The sequence below is a fragment of the Lagopus leucura genome, unplaced genomic scaffold (genome assembly GCF_019238085.1).
Source record: "Lagopus leucura isolate 7727_CA_CO unplaced genomic scaffold, USGS_WTPT01 Super-Scaffold_741, whole genome shotgun sequence".
Lineage (NCBI taxonomy): Eukaryota > Metazoa > Chordata > Aves > Galliformes > Phasianidae > Lagopus > Lagopus leucura.
In genome coordinates this window covers 6,931,362-6,952,134 of record NW_024962256.1, presented here as the reverse complement: position 1 = coordinate 6,952,134, position 20,773 = coordinate 6,931,362, and the positions used below count along the sequence as shown (strand labels likewise).

The following is a 20,773-nucleotide window of genomic DNA, read 5'->3' as shown; positions in this document are numbered from 1 at the left end:
GGTGCTGTTATACTGCTTGATGTTGTGACTCTCCTCCTAGGGAACAAAATAGAAGAAAGCTCCACGACTGGTAGAGACCCAGTGGTTCTGATAACCATGGGTGGGGTCATAGCAGAAATAGATTTAAGGTAATGGGAGCTGTAATTTAAGGCACTCCTCCTAAGGCTCTGCGTGACAAGGACAAGCTATGCACCAAGTAATGTAATTAATGATCACTTCGACAGATGTTTTCACAAGTACTACCTTCAACGTTTGTAGTAGTTTAACTTCCTCAGAGTGCATTAAATGCTATCCCATTGCTGAAGGATTAGATTTCTTTTCCTGGTGTGAGGAAAGCAATAGCTTCCCACTCTTAGTCCCTACAGGAAGACAGCAGCATAGAGCAAAGTAAGGAAAAAGAGTAGGCCTGCTTTCTTGCAGGAAAACAAGGGTGCTGTGCTTTTGCCACAAAACAAAAGCAGGAAGTACAGTTTTCAATTCAGCTTTTTGTGCAAGTTCTGCCTTTCTGAGCCTTCCCCTCTCAATTTAACTCCAGTGAAAGGTCGGGCAAGGAAACAAAGGAGGGGAGCAGGAACACATCTGATGGACCTGAAACTTCAGGGGAGCACACTGTAAAGCTGTTTCAGGAAGGTGGTATGGCCACAATTTGCAAGTTAACAGAGAAAGGTACCTTAGAAGTTCATTTACACCTACTGACTCAAAAGTCCCATGAAGCCCAAAATAAATAACCCAAATCTTTATATTCATGCTTCTGAATACAGTACTTGCCTTGTGGGTCACGTTTTTAGGTACATAAAAGCCCATTGGGTCAAGAACACAGCAACAGTTGCTCTGGATCAGCCCAAAGGTCCTTCTGGCCTTATGTCACCACCAACAGCAGCCAAAGGAAGATGCAGGAAGAAAAGACTGCATCAAGTTCAGCACTCCCAAGCTGGGAAGGCACTAAGGGAAAGGCTTGTCCTGTTCCTTTTCCCTGCATACCACCTCCTGGCTGCTCTGGGATGTTGTGCAGAGGCTTAGGAGCAGGCTTACAGTCCAGCCTGCCTCCCACAAGCAATGATGTGCTGGTCTCCTTCAAAATCTTTAATTAGCACAGCTACTATCCTACAGTTAAATTCTCTAAAATCCCATTTCTCTATTAATCCTATTTCAGTAAGATTGTGAAGACAAACCTCGAGGGAGTCTAATACTGTTGGTAAACATTAATTGATACTCCAAGGAAAGCTCATACCTCCCCTCATTTAAAAACAAACATCCGTGTCAGACTGGATAAAGTAAACAGTTGTTCTGTAAAGCACAATGGAATCAAAGCAAAAGCAAAACAATCCACAATAGAGCAAAACCTACAAATCTGAAGATAACACATTCATCAGCTGGGTTGTCACAGTAACTAGACAAGCCATAAATTGTCTGGCACCCCACTTGGAAGCAAATTAATGTCATCACATCTCTGTGAGTAAGGTTTATGGAATAAGTCCAGTAATAACGTCTGTTATTACAGCTGCCCATTATTAGTGAATGCTCAAGTTGTTTGCTGTATTAAACACAACCCCCTTGGAGTTGTTAGACATATCTTCTCTTTCCCTCATTCTCAGAAATGTTTCCATTTCCCTAATCAGAATTTTCTGGAAGATAGAGGCAAGCACCTGACATCTAGATTGGCAGCCAGGGTGATTCAGCTGTTTCCCACATCAAGGTAGGCAAAATACATTGCTGACAAGGCCCTGGCTTCCTTGATCTTGAAATGAAAACATGATGAGACTGAGACTAGAAGCAGCTGGACCAGACACCTGGTATGCGAGGAGACCAAGATGGGACAAGCAGCAGTGCATTGTATTTGAGGGACTGAAGAACAGAGTCAGCACCCACAGCTTTATGACTTGGAATAGATTAACAACACACCAGCACAAGACAGGTCTGCTTTCAGCATTGCTGCCTCCTGCTTTCAGCATCAGCTGCCGTCGTAAGTGGCAATGTAGCAGTGGAACCAGTTTAAGGTGTGGTAAACTAGAGTAGATGGGAGCTTCCAGCTTCAAGGAAAACCTAAGTCTCAGTGCAATATGCTGACAGTTCCCCACCTACCCAGCTTGTCATCCTGAAATTCAGGAATATATAATGAGGCTTCAGTGTCATTTTAAAGTAGCTTCAAAGAAATAAAACGTCAGACACTCCTACTGTTGGAAATACTGAGATCAAAGCATTTCCTCCGTTGGAGCTGGTGTCCCTGTGGCTATCCTACAAGTCTGTAACATTGCCATGCTTTTCCCTGGAGGTCGTAGGGGAGGAAGGAAAGAAGCAGGTAAGGAGGGAATCCTGCACTGCTCAGCAGCTGCTTCCCTACCAGCAACACCACACGCTGTGCAGCTCAGAAAAGCACTGTGGTCCCATCTTTGGAGTCTCCACAGAAATTCTGAAGACATCTTGTGCCACTCCTTCCCAGGTTACTCAGCATTACATTGCTCCCGTTCAGAACATTCCCCCTAATATTTGCCTGCAGAAGAAATATGGAAACCAGTTTATCCCAGGAACCAAAACCACAAGGATGACAGCACTAGAAATTACACACATTTTGCCTTGAAGGACTAACTTAATTAGCAAAACTGCAACCAGAAGGATTGGTTACTAATCCTGCTCTCCCTTGTAGGCCTTTGGCTTTGTTCACCATCTACCACTGTTTTTGCAAGCGTAGTGGAGATCTGATGAGATTGTACAGTACAGAAATCACAAGGGCAATGGGTAAGGCACGGAGCACGTTTTCTCCCTCCTCACCTGAGGAAGGAACTGCACTGCAACTTCCAAGAATCAGAAAGCCTTACTTTTGGCCAAGTGCTGCACGCCTTTGGGAGCAGCGTCTCTCAGCAAGTCAACAGGAACCATCGGTCATCATTTCACACTGATCCAAGGACAGAGAGGCAGTAAGATGAGAAGGTCTGCATGAAAATTTCATCTTGCACAGTCTTTGCTTCTAGGAGGAGGAAGTAAAACTGTCATCTGACTGTTCCCTATCAAAAGCAGCACACCCAAGTCTCAGCTGGTGTGCATCCTAGGCAGAGGGAAGCGCAGAATAAGCCGAAACTTCTCCCTGACCTTCCAGACTGAAGTTTTATTCCAATGTGCTCCTGGGAAGAAACAATTATCAAGAAAATCTAAGCAGATTAGCACTATTCTCTCAAAGTGCTGAAGCTGAGGGAAGCCAATACTTTTTATTTTATATTTTAAACCAGGACAACCAACAGAAGATGATAAAACTGTTTGAAGTTGTAGCAGCAGTGCATTTTCCACCCAAGCAGCAGCCTCATTTCCAACCCCAGCATTGCACAACCAAGAGCTACAGCTCGTGAGCACTCAGAAATAAATTCACATAAATTAAAGGCTAGGCTGGTCAGGATTGTTGTTTTTAATAAGCATAAGCATGCTATGAGTCCAGTTCTTTAAGTGCAAAATTATAGTTCATTTGTGTCACACAAGTATTAGAATACAAGATCTAAAACTGAGGCCTTCCTGCTTTTAAAAGAAAGCAAAAAAAAAAAAAAAAAAAAAAAACTTTTATTTTGTGTTTGAGCTTCTCTGCTTTTTGTGGCTGCCCATAACCCCACACCACCTTAATGAGGACACCTGCAGGGCTTTCTGTAAAAAGAAACTGATTTTCTCTGCGATTACAATGTGGCATTACAGGACTTGACAAAAATTCTGGTTTTTCTCAGCAGACCTTAAAGCAGATTCTGAGAATTTTCAGTGTAACTTTGCAGTTGTGCTGTTCTAACTGCTATAGAAGCCCTAGAATAGAAACAGCAGTAATGAAGAACCATTAAGAAGAGAAAAATTAACAAATCCAAACCCATCACACCACCTTAATGGCCAAATGAGGAAAATGCTGCAGAGCACTTGAAGGTAAATGAAGGCAGCTCGTTCTCAGATAAAACACACTGCTCTCCTGTGTTCAGAATTTAAACCACAGAGTGAGTATTTAAGGTAGAATTTGATACCCCTGAAAATAGGGGTTTATTCTGAAGCACTTCCATTCACTGACTGTAGTAGCCAGCCACTTTATACATAGATGCCACATTCCTCACCCACACTAAAACAGATCTTCTTAATGCAGTATGATACATAGCAAAAGGGCAACCCTTTTCCAAACCAATATTGCTTGCACACAGTTAGTGATGACCTCTAACAATTTCAGAATAGCAAACATCCAATTTCTTAAACAACATAAATATTGAGAACTACAGTTTTAATTATCAGTATAAAATCTCTAGGTAAAACCACATGCTACAGCCCATCTGTACAAAGGCCAGAAAAAAAAGGTTATTTTTTCTTATAACAAAGTGCTACTGCAGAATTTATTTATTTTTGTGGACATTTCTGGAGGAAGACAGGTTGCCTGGCTCACAGCATTCCCCTGCACAGAACCTAAGCTCTTCTCAGAACGTTACAAATCAGTTTCAGGCTGCTCCATGGAAAAACAACAAACAAAACTTCTGAGTTAGAGCTATGCAACCAAACAGGAAGGCAAATTTTAATTCTTCCCAGCAGAGAGCCCCAACAGCTCCTAAAATGACTTCAGCTGTAAAGCAGCACTTGTCTGCTGCCTCCCAGAAAGCCCCAGTTTACATATAGCAATCCTGTCCTCTTTTCCCTCTACCAGAGGTGTGGGACGGAGTGAAAGGGGAAAAACTTGTAAGGCAAGAGTCCAAAAGAGGTGCTCAACTCCTATGTGAGCTTTAAAATACCTCTTCCTTTACATAATAAGGCTACCACATCAGATTTTCCCAGACAGCCTTCTTCTACACCTAGACACTTTCAAGTAGAAAGAAGAGAACTTGTCCATTTATTTGGGATTTCCAGGTATCAGGTAGTCCAGAGCAAAGGCAATATCTGACAACCTGACATACCTGGAAGCCCAGAATGAGCATTCAGAACAACTCTGTGTTCAGCACATCCCTGTGCAGACGGGCACATCCAAAACACACTGGCTTTACAGCACACATGCTGCACCCTGTGTTCCAGACACAAGGAGAGAAGTCAGAGCTGTCTGTCACTGGGGACACACAAGACAAACGGCTGCTACAACACCTGGCACAGCCTGGATGTACGAGCCCACGCTACGTGTATAAACACCCTTGTTGTAACATGAAATGCAAGAACCATACACACAAAGTTACAGTTGGGGAAAGGTGACAACAGGAATGTTATCAGATATACCTCTGGATGCTCCAGGTCAAGCTCCAATATTCTGCATTACATCAAGGTAAATATGGCATTCACTCTTACGCTTTTAATTTTTCCATACAAAAAATCAGGTATTCCTATTTGTACATCCAAGACAGCTTTTGGAGTTGGTCCATAGTCCAGAAGTGCATCAGATCAGATTTTAAGCATTTGCTCAGCAGCTGCTAAATGAAAAAGAAAATTTTCTGTAGCTGGTGGAAATCGCTTTTGTTTCAGAGCTTCAGAGTTCAGGGTTGGTTTTTCATTGCCATCAGAAACTTCAGTAAGTGAGGCTAAAGTAGACAAGATTTCTTTTGTCTTCAGAGAAATATCCTTAAAGAACCAAAAAAAATAAAATAAAAAAAAAAAATTAAGCAACCAGAAGTAAGGGATGAGGTATTACATGTTTTTAAATCTTATTAAAAAAATCATAAGGAATAAAGAAAATGAGACAAATAGTTAATTTTGAATAAAGGCCCTATTTATTCCATTGCAAATTTGCAGCAGCTCTTCTCTGGTACAATACTGATGAAAGGAGCAGCTGATGGAACACAGCCACTCCATAGATTCTTCTCCCTGGCCTAACTGAGCTTTTTTGATTAAGCTGCTCAATACTGAAATGGGCAGTAATCCATTGAATAGGGCAGGAAGTTAAAAAAAACAAAAAAACAAAAAAACAAAACTTAAATAAATGAATAGATTTTATAGCTGAGAACCCACATTATCAGTAGAAGTCATTCAGAGGTATTGATAGTACAATTGACAATGTACTGAGCAAAATACACACTCCATAGGGTAACACTGCAAGGTTCATCTCACTGGAAGCCTCAGACTCCATAAAATTTCTGAAGTTTCTTCAGCAATGTGGTTACCCAAGAGATAACATAAACAGGTTATCCTTACAACTGTTTGGAGAATAAAAATGCTCATTTGTAAGAAAGTAAAGGGTACAAAACTGCACATGACTCTACGTGAGCCCCATTCCCAGTAACCACTTTCCTGCTGCTTCCCCTGCTCCTGCCAGATACTATGTGATAGAAGCAATTTAAGTGAATTTAAAAGCAAAAAACATTAAAAATTAACCTTAATGACTTGGCTGTCTGATTTGTCTGGATCTTCTGCAGATTGAACAATTAGCTGCCCAATTTCTTTGTGAAGTTTTCCCATTGTCATTGCCTCTAAACAAGAAAAAGAACACGTCCATGTAAAAAAGACCATTCTGCACTACCTAGAAATGTATCTGAAAAGCAAGGCAAAACAAAGACTCCTCTTCATCCCCGCCACGTGATATCTATCTGTAAAGGCAGTAACCTGAAATGGTGCAGCCATGCTGGCACATGCTAACTGTCCACCTTTAGCAGATACCAACGAACAGCAAGATGACCAGCACATACAGGCTTCCCTTTCAAACAGTTTCCAATCTCCAAGTATTTCAGGCAATGTTTTTCTAAAGATTCATGTGATATCTCTGCATTCAGTAATCCTCAGCTGAATGTCTCTCCCATGTAATTACTAAACATAAGTGTTTTCAAATCTCAGTTACACATTTGTTGGAAGTGAAAGCACGTCTTTCTCAATTCCAAATTTCTCCAGCATGCCAAGGCCTCCATAAAACAGAAAGACAGGATCTTCCCTGTTACATTTTCAGAATCAGTCTGGCACAAGTATTAAGACTGCTTAGGTTCAGTAGTTACTACCAACTCTGAGACAAAGAGACCTCAGATCCAAAACACTCAGAGCAACCAACCTTTTACTACAGGGGAAATGGTGATCTCACTGTCTGCCAAATTCACATACACATCATAGAGGTCTGGTCTACTGTTCACTTCAGAATCTGTAAATCCAGCAATGTAACCTGGAGAGCAGAGTTTTGTTAACATTATCATTTTAGTCTTGCTTGATAAATAAAAACAATTCCAAGACATAGTGGAAACCCCCTGCTACTACATGCAATACAAAAAGGCTGTCAATTTGAAATGTTAAACTCCTGGTTTACTACTTAATTTTTTATTTGCAAGTGAAAAACCCATCAACTTCCTTAAAAGAATATCCACTTGAGCCCCTTGTCACTAAGTCACTATTAGATTACAACTGAGGAGTGAAAACAGCAGGATTTCTTCATAGCACACCAGCTGAGCAAGCTTGGAACAACTTTTCTCTGTGAAAGGCAGTCAGCTGAAACAAACACTCTTAGTAATGCAGAAGAAATACTGAAGATGACTGGTGTTCTTGTTCATTATGCTGTATAGAGAAGCCTTGTACCTGCCACAGTCTGTGTCATGTTAACCTTCATACAGGCAAAGGGCCTCTTCCTGCAGAATAAAAATCTGGAAATTCAGACTTAGGAACTGAAAAGAAAATGCTAAAAATGAAGTTACCAGCTGCATGCAAAAGTTTGAAAACAAATAGCTTATCTAAAGTGAATTGCTGCTGTGCAACAGTAGGGCTTTTTAATCCCTCATAATGTCAGAAGACCCTCAAAGCTTCTTTTCATCTGCATTAGGAGCAGGCTGATGGGGATGCATCCAAAAACACCAAATTAACCAGTTATCTTCAAACATACTTGCTTAGGTATTTGCTTTTTTTTTTTTCCTGAAGAAAATCACACAGTTTACTTTGGAACAACAGCGATAGCAGTAGAATATCCACTTTTGCCCCAAAGAGCACTGCTGTAAGACCCTGCAGCAACAAAAAGTGAAATTAAGTTTGGTTCATATTTTATTAATGAATCGTTACTACCTGTGCAGGCTTTCAAGGCTTCCACTTCCTCTTCATTTAGATGTACATAGGAATGAAGAATTGACCAGTCCTGCCGATGCCACACTAAAGCAGGCAAAGTCCTATGGAGGTGAGATCAGTAGTTGACACACAGTACACTTTGTACCTGCACTAAAGATTCACAACATGAAAGGCAACTCATAAGGAAGAACTAACATGACCAGGTCTCAGTACACATATACACTAACTGCAGAGATTTCTGCTATCAGGGCAAGCAGAATTTATCATTCACTACCCAGTTAAATTTCTTTGTCTTAACTAAGCACAATGGCTAAAGCCCTACGAGGGATCTAAGGGGATTTCAATAAATATATTTAAATGTATTCTGATTTTTTTTTCCCCCAAAATTTGAGCACTCTCAATGAAAACTCAAGATTTGTTTGACTTCTAGGAGTAGGTGGGGAGGGACTGACAAAGTCATACTGCACCTGGTAAATTCCTGGATGGCTTCTATCCTAGGATGGTACACCACAATTCTCTTCTTTAACATCAGTGCTGTATATAAGATAACTGTTTCCATCCCAAACTGAGATACTATATCTAAAAGGGAATGGAAGAATATTTTATAGAAAATATACATGCTGATGATTTCATCTGTTTAAAGAAGCTCAAGAACAACAATACAGGTAACACTTCACACTATTTACTTGAAGAGCATATTAAAAATTGGATTGTAAACTGCACTGCACAAAATAAATTAGAGTTCTGGTATTAGTTAACCTTTAATGGAACCAGCAAGGTAAGCCTTCCGAGCATCGAAGTCTTTGCTGAGGAAGGATCCATTTTCTTCACTTTGGCAGACCCCCTTTGTGAGGACTGCAATGTAACTCTCCATCATTTTCACAGGACTTCCATACTTCAAGTAGATTCTGTGCAGACAGAAAGAATCTGGGTTTTGGACCGTAACCAGTACCAGCAGCCACATGAATAAAATGACAGTACTGCAAAGAGAATCCATTAGGCAAGAATTCTTATTTTGGACACTTGGTTGAAGTTCTAGATACTAAAATAGGAGTCTCTTGACATGCCTACAAAAACTTGTATGTTAGAATCAACGACTAACTTCTATTTTGAGTGCACTGTTTTGCAAAGGAACTAACATTTAATAACATAGAAGTGTGTAACAGTAAGGCCTAAGCAGGTGTCCAGACTAAGGATGCCTTGCACACACAGAAAAACAACTACTATAGCAACTTCTAATATTAATGCAGAGCACTTGACTAGTTTTGTCTACTACCCACATACCATTAAAAATTCTCCCATACTCTTTGCTAAATGATGAAAGAAAAATATAGATGTACGTCCTTACTATTCACTAAACACAAACAAAACTGTTAGCTGTCTATCAGGCAACAAGGGACGTTGTAGCCTAATTTAGAGGTTAAGGTCAATCAACTACCAACCTTCAATTTCAGCTAGACACAAAGTTATATCACCTTTGAAACTTTATTCACTGCTGGTAAAACATACTAGGCCTGAAGCTTCTAACACCTACTGTATGAGCTCAAGATAAGCTCAAATCAAGCCCAACTCCAGAGTTTGTATAATCTGCTTCAGTTTGTAGGACTGAATTTCCAGCAGATTGCTAGAACAAGTATTAACATAATGACATTTAATCTTTTGCCTTGGTGAGATCAAAACACATATGTAGCATCACTGAAAGACAACTTTTATACAGACCTACAGAGTATCCGAGTGAAAGCTGCATACTTCTCTGGGTTGAAGTCTTTGGCCGTCAGAACAATGGAGAAGTGGGTCACCTGAGTAAGGCACACACATAGAAAAAAACAGAGCTTACTTAACAGCCCCATAAGGACAGCGATTGTTACATACTGAACATTTTGCACTCAGACAAGATGCTTTCATACAAATAAAGTGAGTTAAAGCAGTAGATTCAAGTTACTAAACTGCAGAAAAGGCTGAGCTAATGGATTTCTGATGTGACTTATCTCCATCAAGTGAGATCTAAGACATATTATCATTTGCTTAACGTACTTAACACGTTTGCTTTCTTTTAAATAGCATCTCCTACTGCCTTTGAGACAGAACTAGGTACGTTTTCATACTGTTCAGCCTCATAGCTGATAGGAGCTACGGATTGAGGAAAGGCAAGGAACATTGTGCTGCAACATTCTGTATGCATTCAAAACTATCACGTTGTACTGCTCCTTAACAGTGTAGGATGAAATAGAAAAAGGGAAGAAACTTAACAGACAACTTAATGATCTTTATAATAGGCAGATAAAGAAGCAAATTCAGTCTTCTGTTCTTTAATGGAGTGGAAAAGAAAGGATCTAAATAATGTTACTCTAGGTCCCTAAGAATAAGAGTTCGGAATAGGAAAGACTGTTTGTAAAACTTTTTTGATTAAACAAAAAAGGATGAACTTGAAGTGCAATAGCTAAAATAGTAGCATCTCCATTTTTACTCTTATTGCTCAGTTTGGATTCCACTCATCTCAACCTTTCCCAAAAGCAGCCAGTCGGACAGCTGGGTAGGACCTGCATCCGTACACATACAAAACCTCACGGCACAGAAGGGCAGCGCCGTGTTTGCATTTAAACAGCAGAGGAAGCTCTGCACAAGTCTTCCTCGTGCTCTGCTGAGGAGCCCGCAGGCCCAGCCCTACCTTCTTCAAGGCTGGAGAGTCTTGAACTTCCACCGTGGTGATGTAGAACCACGTCCTCTTGTACTGGCCGAACACAAAGGTATGAAGCAGTTTACTCTCATCCGTAAGGCAGCATTTCCGCAGCAACAGAGCCCTCAGCTCAGCCGTCACAGACGGATAACACCAAACCCACAAAGCATCTCCGTTGCTGTCTTTTTCTACGGCGGAAAGACGGGCAGCGTGAGAACGCCAAGCGGCAGCAAGGAAGCGAGATGACTGCCTAACCACAGCCGGATTAACGCCTCATCCTACGCGTCCAGCTCACGCGCTTTACGTCGCTCGGCGTTCCCCGTTTCCGAGCTCGCCCCGCCGCAGCCCGGCCCTTACCGATCAGCCCCACGCCCAGCAGCAGCTGCGTCTCCGGCTCTGCCATCTTCCGGCCCCGCGCCCCGCACCGCCCGCCTTCCGCCCGCTCCGCTCCGCTCCGCCCCGCCCCGCCGGGCCGCCATTTGCTGCCCCCTCCATCGCGCTGCTTCCTTCCTCAGCTAACAGCTCTCATCTCTCTAAGAGGCGGCGGACAATCGACGTGAAGAACATAGGTTGCGCTGCCGCCCTCCCGCTGAAGTGACCTCGCAGAGCTGCGCCCAAACACCCGGTTGTTCCCAAAGGCTGAACGAGCCTCGTTAAGGCAGCAGTAATTCACAAAGCTCAGTAGCTTCATTTGAGAACAAAACCATCACAGGATCACAGAACGGCCCGGGTTGGAAGGGACCTCAAGGGTCATGAATCTCCAACCCCCCTGCCACATGCAGGGCCACCAACCTCCACATCTAATGCTAGACCAGGCTGCCCAGGGCCCCATCCAACCTGGCCTTGAACACTTCTGGGGATGGGGCATCCACAGCCTCTCTGGGCAGCTGTTCCAGCACCTCACCACTCTCATAGTAAAGAACTTCCTCCTGACATCCAACCTAAATCTTCCTTCCTTCAACTTAAACGCATTTGCCCTTGTCCTGCATTGTCAACCCTCTCAAAAAGTTGATTCCCCTCCTGTCTGTAGGCTCACTTTAGGTACTGGAAGGCTGCAGTGAGGTCACCCCCCAGCCTTCTTTTCTCCAGGCTGAACAAGCCCAGCTCCCTCAGCCTGTCCTCATAGGGGAGGTGCCCGAGCCCCCCATCATCTTTGTGGCCCTCCTCTGGACCCTCTCCAACAGCTCCCTGTCTTTGTTGTACTGGGGGCTCCAGACCTGGACACAGTACTCCAGATGGGGCCTCACAAGAGCAGAGTAGAGGGGGACAGTTGCCTCCCTGTCCCTGCTGGCCACCCCTCTCCTGATGGAAAAAAAAAAAAAAAAAAAAAATTACTGATGGAAAAAAACCATCATGTTTTACAGCTCCCTTCAAAAACCTGCCCAATCCAAAACTTCCTGGGGGCTATCAGGAACTTCGGAGATGTTTATTAAAAGTGGAGTGAGCTTCCTGAATAGCAGATGATGCCATTAAACAATAGGAGGTACGTGGTAGCACACCTGCAGCCCACTGCTAGCATATTCACTGCAGAGAGCTGTGAGACTGCAGGGTCAGTGGTGGTACAGCAGCACAGACGGGTGTGCTTCAGGTGCATGAGGCTGTGCTGCAACAGGCAGTGTGTGATGGTCTTACTTAATGGGCGTTATGTTAATTGCATTAACTCGAGAAGAAGGCTGGCTCAGCACTAGGAATAGCTGAAGGAAGGCTGCATTGGAAGTATAAATTATATACATAAGTGGACTTTTTTTTTTTTTTTCTTCTTTTTTTTAATTAAATCATGCTTGGACATAGCTCAGAACCCAGAGGGAGGCAGCTGGCTGTGCTTGCAGCTCCATCTGCGGTGCCAGCAGGGATCTCACTGCAACGCTACACGCTTCTGCTGGGAGACGCCCCATTCTAGCACCCACTGACCCCAAATATCCCATCCCTCGTACGTTTCATTGCTGCTGTGCTAGGAGTTTGGGCTCAATTCACGTGTCTTAGCGTTACTCCATCTTCCCGTGTCAAAACAATCTTTCACACCCGACGACAGCTCCTCGCCTCAGTCCCTTACAGAACGCCCCTCCACACACAACGTCCCGCCCCCCGAGAGGCACTTCCGCTTCCGGCGACGTCACCGCGCGCGGCGGCAGGGCCCTCCCTTTCCGGCCTCGCGGGCTGCTGCCTGAGCACGGAGCGCGCTGCCACCGCCGCCGCCCTGTGAGGAGAGCCGAGGCCGCCGCCATCATGCCGGTGTACTTCCAGCGGCCCGAGAATGCCCTGAAGCGGGCGAACGGTCAGTGCGGGCCGCCGCTCCCACCCCTCACAGCTTCGCCCCCGCTCCCCTGAACGCGCCCCGCGCCGCCGCTCGCGCAGGGCCTCGGATACCGAGCCCCCCGCCGCCGGCCCCTCGGTGTGACGCCTCGGCCTCCGCCGCCCCGGCGCCGAGGAGAGGCCGTCCGCGAGCGCCGAGGCGCCGCCCGGCCGCAAGGAGCGGGGCAGGGCCTGCCGCCGCATGGCGCCGCGAGGCGAGAGGAGGCCCGGGCGGCCGCGAGGAGAGGGCCCGGCTCCGCCTACCGGCCCCGGCTGGGCCCCCGCGGGCGGAGGCGCAGGGCCGGCCCCGAGCGGAGGAGGGCGGCGGAGGGGCCGGGGCCTGCGGAGGGCGGCGGGGAGTGAGGCGAGGGGCTGCGGCCACGCTCTGCACGGCGGCTCGTGCCCAGCGCTGCGTCCGGCGCAGCCTCGCCCGCTTTTGGGGAATGAAACCGGTCTGGGCCCAGGCGCTGTTCCTCGCTGTTGGCTGCGCGCTTAGCAATCCCACACCGCGTTGGTGCCCCCGGTGAGAGCGCTGGTGATTAAACGCCTCCAGCGCCGCGCAGGCCGGTTTGCCTCTAGATTAGAATGCAAGTCGGAGCGCGCTGTGGCTGCCTCTTGCTGACTGCTACGCATAAAGCTGGATTGGATGCGTTTATCAGCTGTCTCCTTTCAGGCTAAATATATGGCTTTGGCGCTTTTCTTCATAGTGTCCTATTTTAAGCACCTAGCAAGATGATTTGTACCATTCATTGGTACAGAGTGGTGCACTCAGACATCCAGAAATTACAGCTGATGTACGGGTCTGGAAATGACAGCTGGAGGGGTGGGTAGTCTGGGGATTGGATGCAATCCAGTAACTTTGTATCTTGAGATCCAAGAAGTGTGGAATAAATACTGAATCTCCTCGAGATTTCTAATCTGAAATTCATTCTATAGTAATTTCTATACACACAAAACATACAAAAAGAATATCAGATCCAGTGTTTCCTAAGCCAGAGCTGAATTTTAGCTGTCTTCTTACTGGGAAAGGTGTCTGTATGCTAGTACACTATCTTGTGTTCAACTTCAGAATTCATGGGCAGATGAAGTTCTCGCATCACTTGACCATCTTTCTGCTTTGCTGCTACTGAAGAGCAGTGTTACCTTTCCACCTCTCATACTGCTATAAGCCTCCTAAGTTCTAATGAATTGAAGGAGTGGGCCATGAGGACTGGAACAAAAGGAAGTGTTTTCTAGACAAACGCTGACAATCCTAAGCCTTCACTGTCTGAATGGAGAACATAACAAGCTGTATCAAGTCTTTGCAGACAGTAAGGGCTCTTTCTAACCATGTCCAAGTAAAATAAAGGGAGAGAAATCATTCGCAAGATATGTTTTTCAATCATGAGAACACAGTTCTATGTTAAACTGATGTTTCAAATTGGAACGCTCAGTGCTGTTTCCAGTTTTATTGCTTTACCCACGGAACTGAAGTGAGCATGTATTTTATGCTTCAGCTTCCCTGTGACCTTGATGTACATATAAGTAGGAAGTGTTGGAGTGGTTACAGATATGTAGATGTGGAGAAAAGACTCTTTTGTTACAAAAGATAGTTGATCAAAGCCCTTGGCTGTTAATATCTGGTGCTGCTGTGTAGTCAGAGATGCAGATCAGATTGGAGGAGAGCTGTGTTGTTCATGGTGTTGATCCTGCTCTCTGCTGGAGGTGCTGAATAGTGAAGGACATCTTTTCAGCTTCTTGAATATACTTTTTTTCATTCCTCAGTTTGAAACCTCCCCTTAATGCAGGGTTTGGGGTTAACAGTGATGTAGTTATCAAGGTGTATCTGGTGTTCCAGTCTGCTTAGAGCTTCAGTTGCTGTTTTAGACACCCTTTCGCATTTTTAGTGCTATAATGTAAAAACCAGAAAAAATACCAGTCCCACTGCTTTCCTGGGGCTGATGCTTTTACATCCGCTCTGTCACAGTTGTTTCCATAATTTATGTTTCTGCTGTAAGACACAGAGGCATGGTCTGTGTTTGACTCTTCAGCTTCCCTTTGTTACGTGCTTTTACTACAGCGTGTGTTAAATTAGCCTTAATTATTTGATGTTTTGGCAAGAACTCTGCTTGGCCAGAGTTAATTAAAAGTCTCAGAACAATATGAATTCATGTTGTGCTTTGTCCAGTTAGTTATCGACCACTGAGAGATGTGGTGGTTGAAATGGCCTGGCACTGCTGCAAGATTAAACTTGCCTTTCAAGTTCATTTTCATAAATAGAAAATAATGAAGCTGAGCAGTAAGTGCCTAAAAGCAGCACCAAGGTAGAGTAACAGTGTAAATTATAGGAGAGAGGGTAGCTTTTCTGAAATTCCCTCAGTGAGTTTAAAATGCTGCTAGGAGCTGTCACATTTTAACCTTATTTATCTTTAAGAGGAGACCCTGTCTTTTTCCTCTAGAGGACCTTGATCGTCATATGCAAACTTGTTATTCACATGAACTAGGCCCCAAGTGCATGGCATTGTGGTCCTTAGGTTAAAGTGTCACCTGCTGGTTTTGAAATACAACTTTTACTCATATTTAATTTCAGTTGTGAGATTCCAGACCTTTGGACACTTAGGTTGTAATGGTAATCTGTGTGTGTGTGTGAAATCTGATGAGGACTGCCCCAAATGTTCCTTGCAGTCTTTGAGGCTCACGCCTGTCTGCCTGGGTACCTTGAGCAGGTTCCTATTTTTAACCATTCTGCCATTATTTCTTTTAGCAACACAGTCATTTCCAAAGTGCTTTAATGAAAGTGCTAATTCCATCCTCCTTCCTTTAAGAATAAACATTTCTTTTTGGTTGTACTCAGCTTTATTTTCTTTGCCTTTTTTTTTTTTTTTTTTTTCCCCTCCATTCTGTCTTTAATCCTGTTTGCTTCCCAGTCTTGACATTCTTTTATCTTGCTTTTCTGTGGTTAAGAATGCTTTTAAGTGTAGGGCCTGTGCTTATGTTGATAGGTGGCTGTTAGGCTTTGGTATTTGCTTGTGTGTGGTTTGCTGTATTTTGTGCTGAGGACATGTGGGTATATCATCAAATCACAGACTGACTTTGTTTGGAAGGAGCCTCAAAGCCCACCCATTACCAACCCCTTGCTGTGAGCAGGGGCACCTCCTACCAGTTCAGTCTGCCCAGCACCCCATCCAGCCTGGCCTTGGGCACCTCTGGGAATGGGACACACACTTCTCTGGGCAGCTGTGCCAGGGCCTCCCTGCCCTTATAGACAGGAGTTACTGTGATATTGAGAGATCCTGCTAGTTACAGCAACTGCATACAGAACGAATGAAAGAGATGCAGGTTTCAGCAGGAGGTTTGGTTTAACAAATGTCTGAACTGTCTTAGTAACAATTAGTATAACTGTTCTGTAAACTGGATGTCTGTACCAATTGGAGTTGAGAAGTTAATAAATCAAAAGTCCAGGCAACTTTTCTGAGTAACTTTTTAATTCTTTGGTTTGAGGAGAGATTTTTTTTTTTTGAAATCAGATTCTTTGAACGGTTTGCATCTTGTTGAATGATATTGGTAGGCTCTGTACTACATATATGAAGCGCCTGGTCATGCCTTGATGAATGAGTAGAGAGACTTCTCTGCCATCCTGAAACATTTCTGTTAATGGCAAGGTCTTTGTTTGCCAGGTCTAGAGCTGCAATTGCATGTGCCAGCGTTTTTGTTATGGCAACATAAATCAGACCATCAATGGAATTTCATCAGAGCTGATTAGTTCTAAAAGCTTACAGTACCAGTTCATAACAACATACATCTTCAGGCTTGCAGTTCTTGTGCTAATTAGATTTTCCTTTCAGAATTCCTTGAGGTCGGCAAAAAGCAGCCCGCCCTTGATGTTCTCTATGATGTTATGAAAAGTAAAAAACACCGAACATGGCAGAAAATCCACGAGCCGATTATGCTGAAGTACCTGGAACTCTGCGTGGATCTCCGCAAGAGTCATCTGGCAAAAGAAGGATTGTACCAGTACAAGAATATTTGCCAGCAGGTATGGCTTCTGAATATTTTGTTATTTGCATAGTATCTGTCAGCTGACGTTATCGAAAACTAACATCAGTCTCGAATCAGAATTCACCTCCATTTTAGATGTTTCTGCTTTTGTAGCATTTACTGTGTAGATATTTGCTGCCTATCGCTTGGAGAAACATCTTCACGTTCTGCCTTTGATACAGGTGAACATCAAATCTTTAGAGGATGTTGTTCGAGCCTATTTAAAGTTAGCTGAAGAAAAAACAGAAGCAGCTAAGGAAGAATCCCAGCAGATGGTGCTGGACATAGAAGACTTAGATAATATTCAAACTCCAGAAAGGTAGGAGGCCTGCCTTTAAAATATAAGTGTTTCATAGCAAAGTGTCCTTACTTTCATGCTTGTATGCAGTGGCATAAAGATTTCTAGATTTTCAGTGAATGTTGTTGGAGTATGAATGTAGAAAATACATACTGAAAACAAAGAAGACTTCTTCAGTTGAAACTTTGTGATTCTGAGTAGTGCACCTTAACAGTAATTTCCTGACTTTGTTATTGAACTAAGGCTTTTGCATTGACTTATCAAGTGTGTGGTGTGGTTAAATAAATAGTGTTAGGAAAGTTCGTATATAAAATGTTAGATTTTCTGAAGATTGAATGTGTGGTTTTCTTTTTTATGCACTCAGTATTGTTGTATCTTAACAGTTTTATAGAAGGCAGCAGTTGTTCTTCTAAAACACCTTGTTTGCAACAGAGATACTGGTGGAACTAGCAAACAGCTCAGGAATTTATTGATGTAATTAGGAAGAAAGTAAAGAATAAAAATGGGAGCTGACAGAGAAAGTAAAGAAGATTCACCATGATTCCAAGTCAGAAGTACCTGTGTAAAGGAAATGAGACTGGATGTTTTACTTGAAAGGATACCTGATGGGTGCTATATTGATGGGTTACATAGAAGATGGCTAGTGACACAGCTGTAAATTACCACGGGTATGAAAGATATAAAGGAAGGGAGGGATTGTATTTATAATCTCAGTTTTATGAGCTGATGGATGAATCACTGCATTCTGAGGGTGAGCCATAGAAATGTCTGGTTGAAGGACTAGCTGAAGGAGAAGACATGGAGCTGAGGAACAGTAAGGTGTTCTTTAGCAAAATACTATGCTTCTGTTGGTTGAACAGTGAGAAATTACAGGGTACTTAAAAAAAAGTAGCAAGGTACACTTGATTGTGTACAATGAGATACTTCTGTGAGTATCTTTCACAGTGTGTTGGTAGGTAAATTCAGACTTAAAGTACAGTGCACCTGAGTTGGAAAGGTATCCTTTAGTGCCATCCAGTTTGTTTGTTGACAAAATTTAAAACAGTAAAAGGTGAACTGAATTGAGCCTACAAATAATAGGTAGAGAAAGGATGTTTTGAACTTGTTTGTTTTTGTAGGTGACATGGTAGCAGTGTTCTATGGAGCAAATAGAAATCGTAAGGCACGCATTTCTTCTGTGTCAACAAGAAGTAAGCTCACTCTGGCAGCACTGCTGCTTGCTAAAAAGAATGTTTCAGCAAGTGGAAAAGTATCTGAGTAGCTAGTGATATTTGAGGCTAACAGAAGGACAGTGCACTGCTGCCTGATAAAACAGGAAAGGTGAAAATCCTAGAACTAGTTTCCTTTTGCTTACTTGTGTGAAGGACACCACCTCCAGAAGTCTTTTACTCATGGAGCTTGTATGCATCTGTCAAAATATGAAACACAGCATCAAGAAAAGGAATTCTGTCCTTTAAAGGAGGAGTCTGAGGGACAAGTTTGAAACTAAGCAGCAGTTAATGCTCAGTGGCAAGTAGCAGTTTGGTTTCCTACAGTCTGATCATAGATCTTGATTTAATAAAAAAAAAAAACGTTAGGAAATGTGAGCAATAAAACCTTTTGTCATCTTTTTCCATTTATTTTCCTCTCTTTCATTTCCCCTGCCCCAAAACTGTAGTGTTCTTCTGAGTGCTGTAAGTGGAGAAGACACACAGGATCGTACTGACCGCCTGCTTTTGACACCATGGGTTAAATTCCTCTGGGAATCCTATAGGCAGTGTTTGGATCTTCTCCGTAATAATTCTAGAGTGGAACGCCTGTACCATGATATCGCACAGCAAGGTGGGTTGGGAAGGTGGAAACTGTGAGAGGCTCAGCACTTCTGTGTTACATACTGTAAAACTAGAAAATGAGAGGCTATTCATCTCTTACTTTTGCACTGGAGTTGAAAACACTCTCTTAAGCTTATGTATGCACATCCTTCTCTCAAAATTACAGGGATTCTTAACTGTGGAGGTTTTCTGGACACAAATCTTTTCTTGTAGGAGAATACACAAGGAAAAGTTTATTTGGGCATACTTAGTATTACTGGTGTTGTCTTTACTTTTTCTAACTTACAAAGATTAGTTGGCAGCTTCACTTTTTTTTTTATCCAGAATGACAAATGTCTTCCATTAATGTAAGGTACAGTAAAGGCTATTGTAAAAATATGATATGCTATCAGTTTTGACCCAGAAGTAACCTAGTAAAATGCTGTCCAGAACATGATAGGAAGCAATCTAGTCTGATACTTCAGGATGTTATTCTGCAAGAAAAAAAATTTCCAAGAATGGATGATTTCTTAAAAAGTGAAAAATGAGTGCAAAACATTGTATTATATAACTTGGGACTCTGCTCTTTAAGAAAGAGGCTGTTGGGTTTTGAGCTCTGCACTCAAGCTGATGCTTGAGAGGAACTGGAGGATCAGAGACAAGTTTTCCTGTTATCTCCAGCTTTTTGAAAGCTTAATTTAACTTCACCATTTCAGATGCCTTGGATTTTTTTCCCATGTTTTACAGAGGCAGAGCTTCAACTCATGCCATTCACAGAGTTTATTTGCACATAAAATAAAAACTAGAATCGCTCCTTAAATTACAATGTTCTAGAAGTATCCCCTTTATTCCTTGAGCTTCATTATGTAGAAGCATCTTAATTTTTTTTTGAGGTCAAGATGGTAGTGCTTTGCACTGATCCTGATTCGTTATGCGTGCCCTTAGATTATGTCGTGTTCGATATGTCTGTGGACTGCAAATGAAGATTCTTTAAATGCATCACTGTACATATTTGGCCCCCATTTAGGACTACAACCAAATCACCACCAGTTAACAGTCTTGTTTCTATTCTCCATTTGTGCAGCTTTCAAGTTCTGCCTGCAGTACACGCGCAAAGCGGAGTTCCGTAAACTCTGTGATAACCTGCGAATGCATCTGGGGCAGATCCAGCGTCATCATAACCAAAGCACAGCAATCAACCTCAACAATCCTGACAGCCAGTCAATGCACCTGGAGACCAGGCTCGTGCAGCTTGACAGTGCTATTAGCATGGAGCTGTGGCAGGTATGCAGCTTCCTGTAGTCACGCTGTAGTCTGCTGCCTTCCCACGTGTGTACTGAATGCTTTATCTGATGTCCCTGGAATTGCTGTTTTTGTGTAGCATTTCAAACCAAGCTTCTGCTGGCAGTAGTTACTGGTGAAATGGTTGTAGTCCCTTAGAGTTTTGAAAGTAAGAAGTAGGCTGACATCTTCCTCTCTTATGTGTTGCGTTCTCCTGAGCTACATCAATGGGAAGTGATTGGTAAATGTTAAACCTTGTAGTTAGGCTGGGGCCACAAAACTTCCTGTCTGAAGTCTGTTAGTATCTGGCCAGTGAGGGCATTTTCAAAGCAAGTCGTTCAGAGAGGTGCTTTGCTTTTGGGATCTTAGTAATGTTAAATTTCTTAAAGAGATGGAGGTGTTGTATGTCTGAATTTGGAGTATGCTCTTTTATGCTGATTCCTCTTAGGTATGGAAGTAACTATATAT

At 43.1% G+C, this 20,773-nt stretch overlaps 2 protein-coding genes and 1 long non-coding RNA gene across 3 annotated transcripts in view; 1 reads left to right on the top strand and 2 right to left on the bottom strand.

Annotated features, from left to right (window-relative positions):
• Positions 1-2,359: 2,359 nt before the first annotated feature.
• LOC122175729 lies at positions 2,360-3,561 on the bottom strand. Its single transcript, XR_006177490.1, has 2 exons — positions 2,817-3,561; positions 2,360-2,491 (listed from the first exon to the last, which is right to left on the bottom strand). It is a non-coding gene; the product is annotated as an uncharacterized LOC122175729 (long non-coding RNA).
• A 656-nt stretch (positions 3,562-4,217) lies between these two features.
• Positions 4,218-11,066, bottom strand: DENND10 (DENN domain containing 10). The gene is made up of 9 exons (XM_042863607.1): positions 10,985-11,066; positions 10,619-10,815; positions 9,670-9,749; positions 8,710-8,858; positions 8,418-8,529; positions 7,951-8,051; positions 6,959-7,066; positions 6,295-6,389; positions 4,218-5,544 (listed from the first exon to the last, which is right to left on the bottom strand). The coding sequence occupies exons 1-9, from the start codon at positions 11,028-11,030 to the stop codon at positions 5,368-5,370; spliced, it is 1,065 nt and encodes a 354-aa protein (XP_042719541.1). The 5' UTR covers positions 11,031-11,066; the 3' UTR covers positions 4,218-5,367.
• A 1,712-nt stretch (positions 11,067-12,778) lies between these two features.
• EIF3A (eukaryotic translation initiation factor 3 subunit A) overlaps positions 12,779-20,773 on the top strand; it is a 29,677-nt gene continuing 21,682 nt past the window's right edge. The window contains exons 1-5 of the mRNA XM_042863653.1: positions 12,779-12,902; positions 16,744-16,934; positions 17,119-17,255; positions 18,892-19,055; positions 20,109-20,308. Coding sequence (XP_042719587.1) covers positions 12,854-12,902; positions 16,744-16,934; positions 17,119-17,255; positions 18,892-19,055; positions 20,109-20,308 — 741 coding nt within the window. The 5' untranslated portion in view covers positions 12,779-12,853. The remainder of the gene's footprint in view (positions 12,903-16,743; positions 16,935-17,118; positions 17,256-18,891; positions 19,056-20,108; positions 20,309-20,773) is intronic.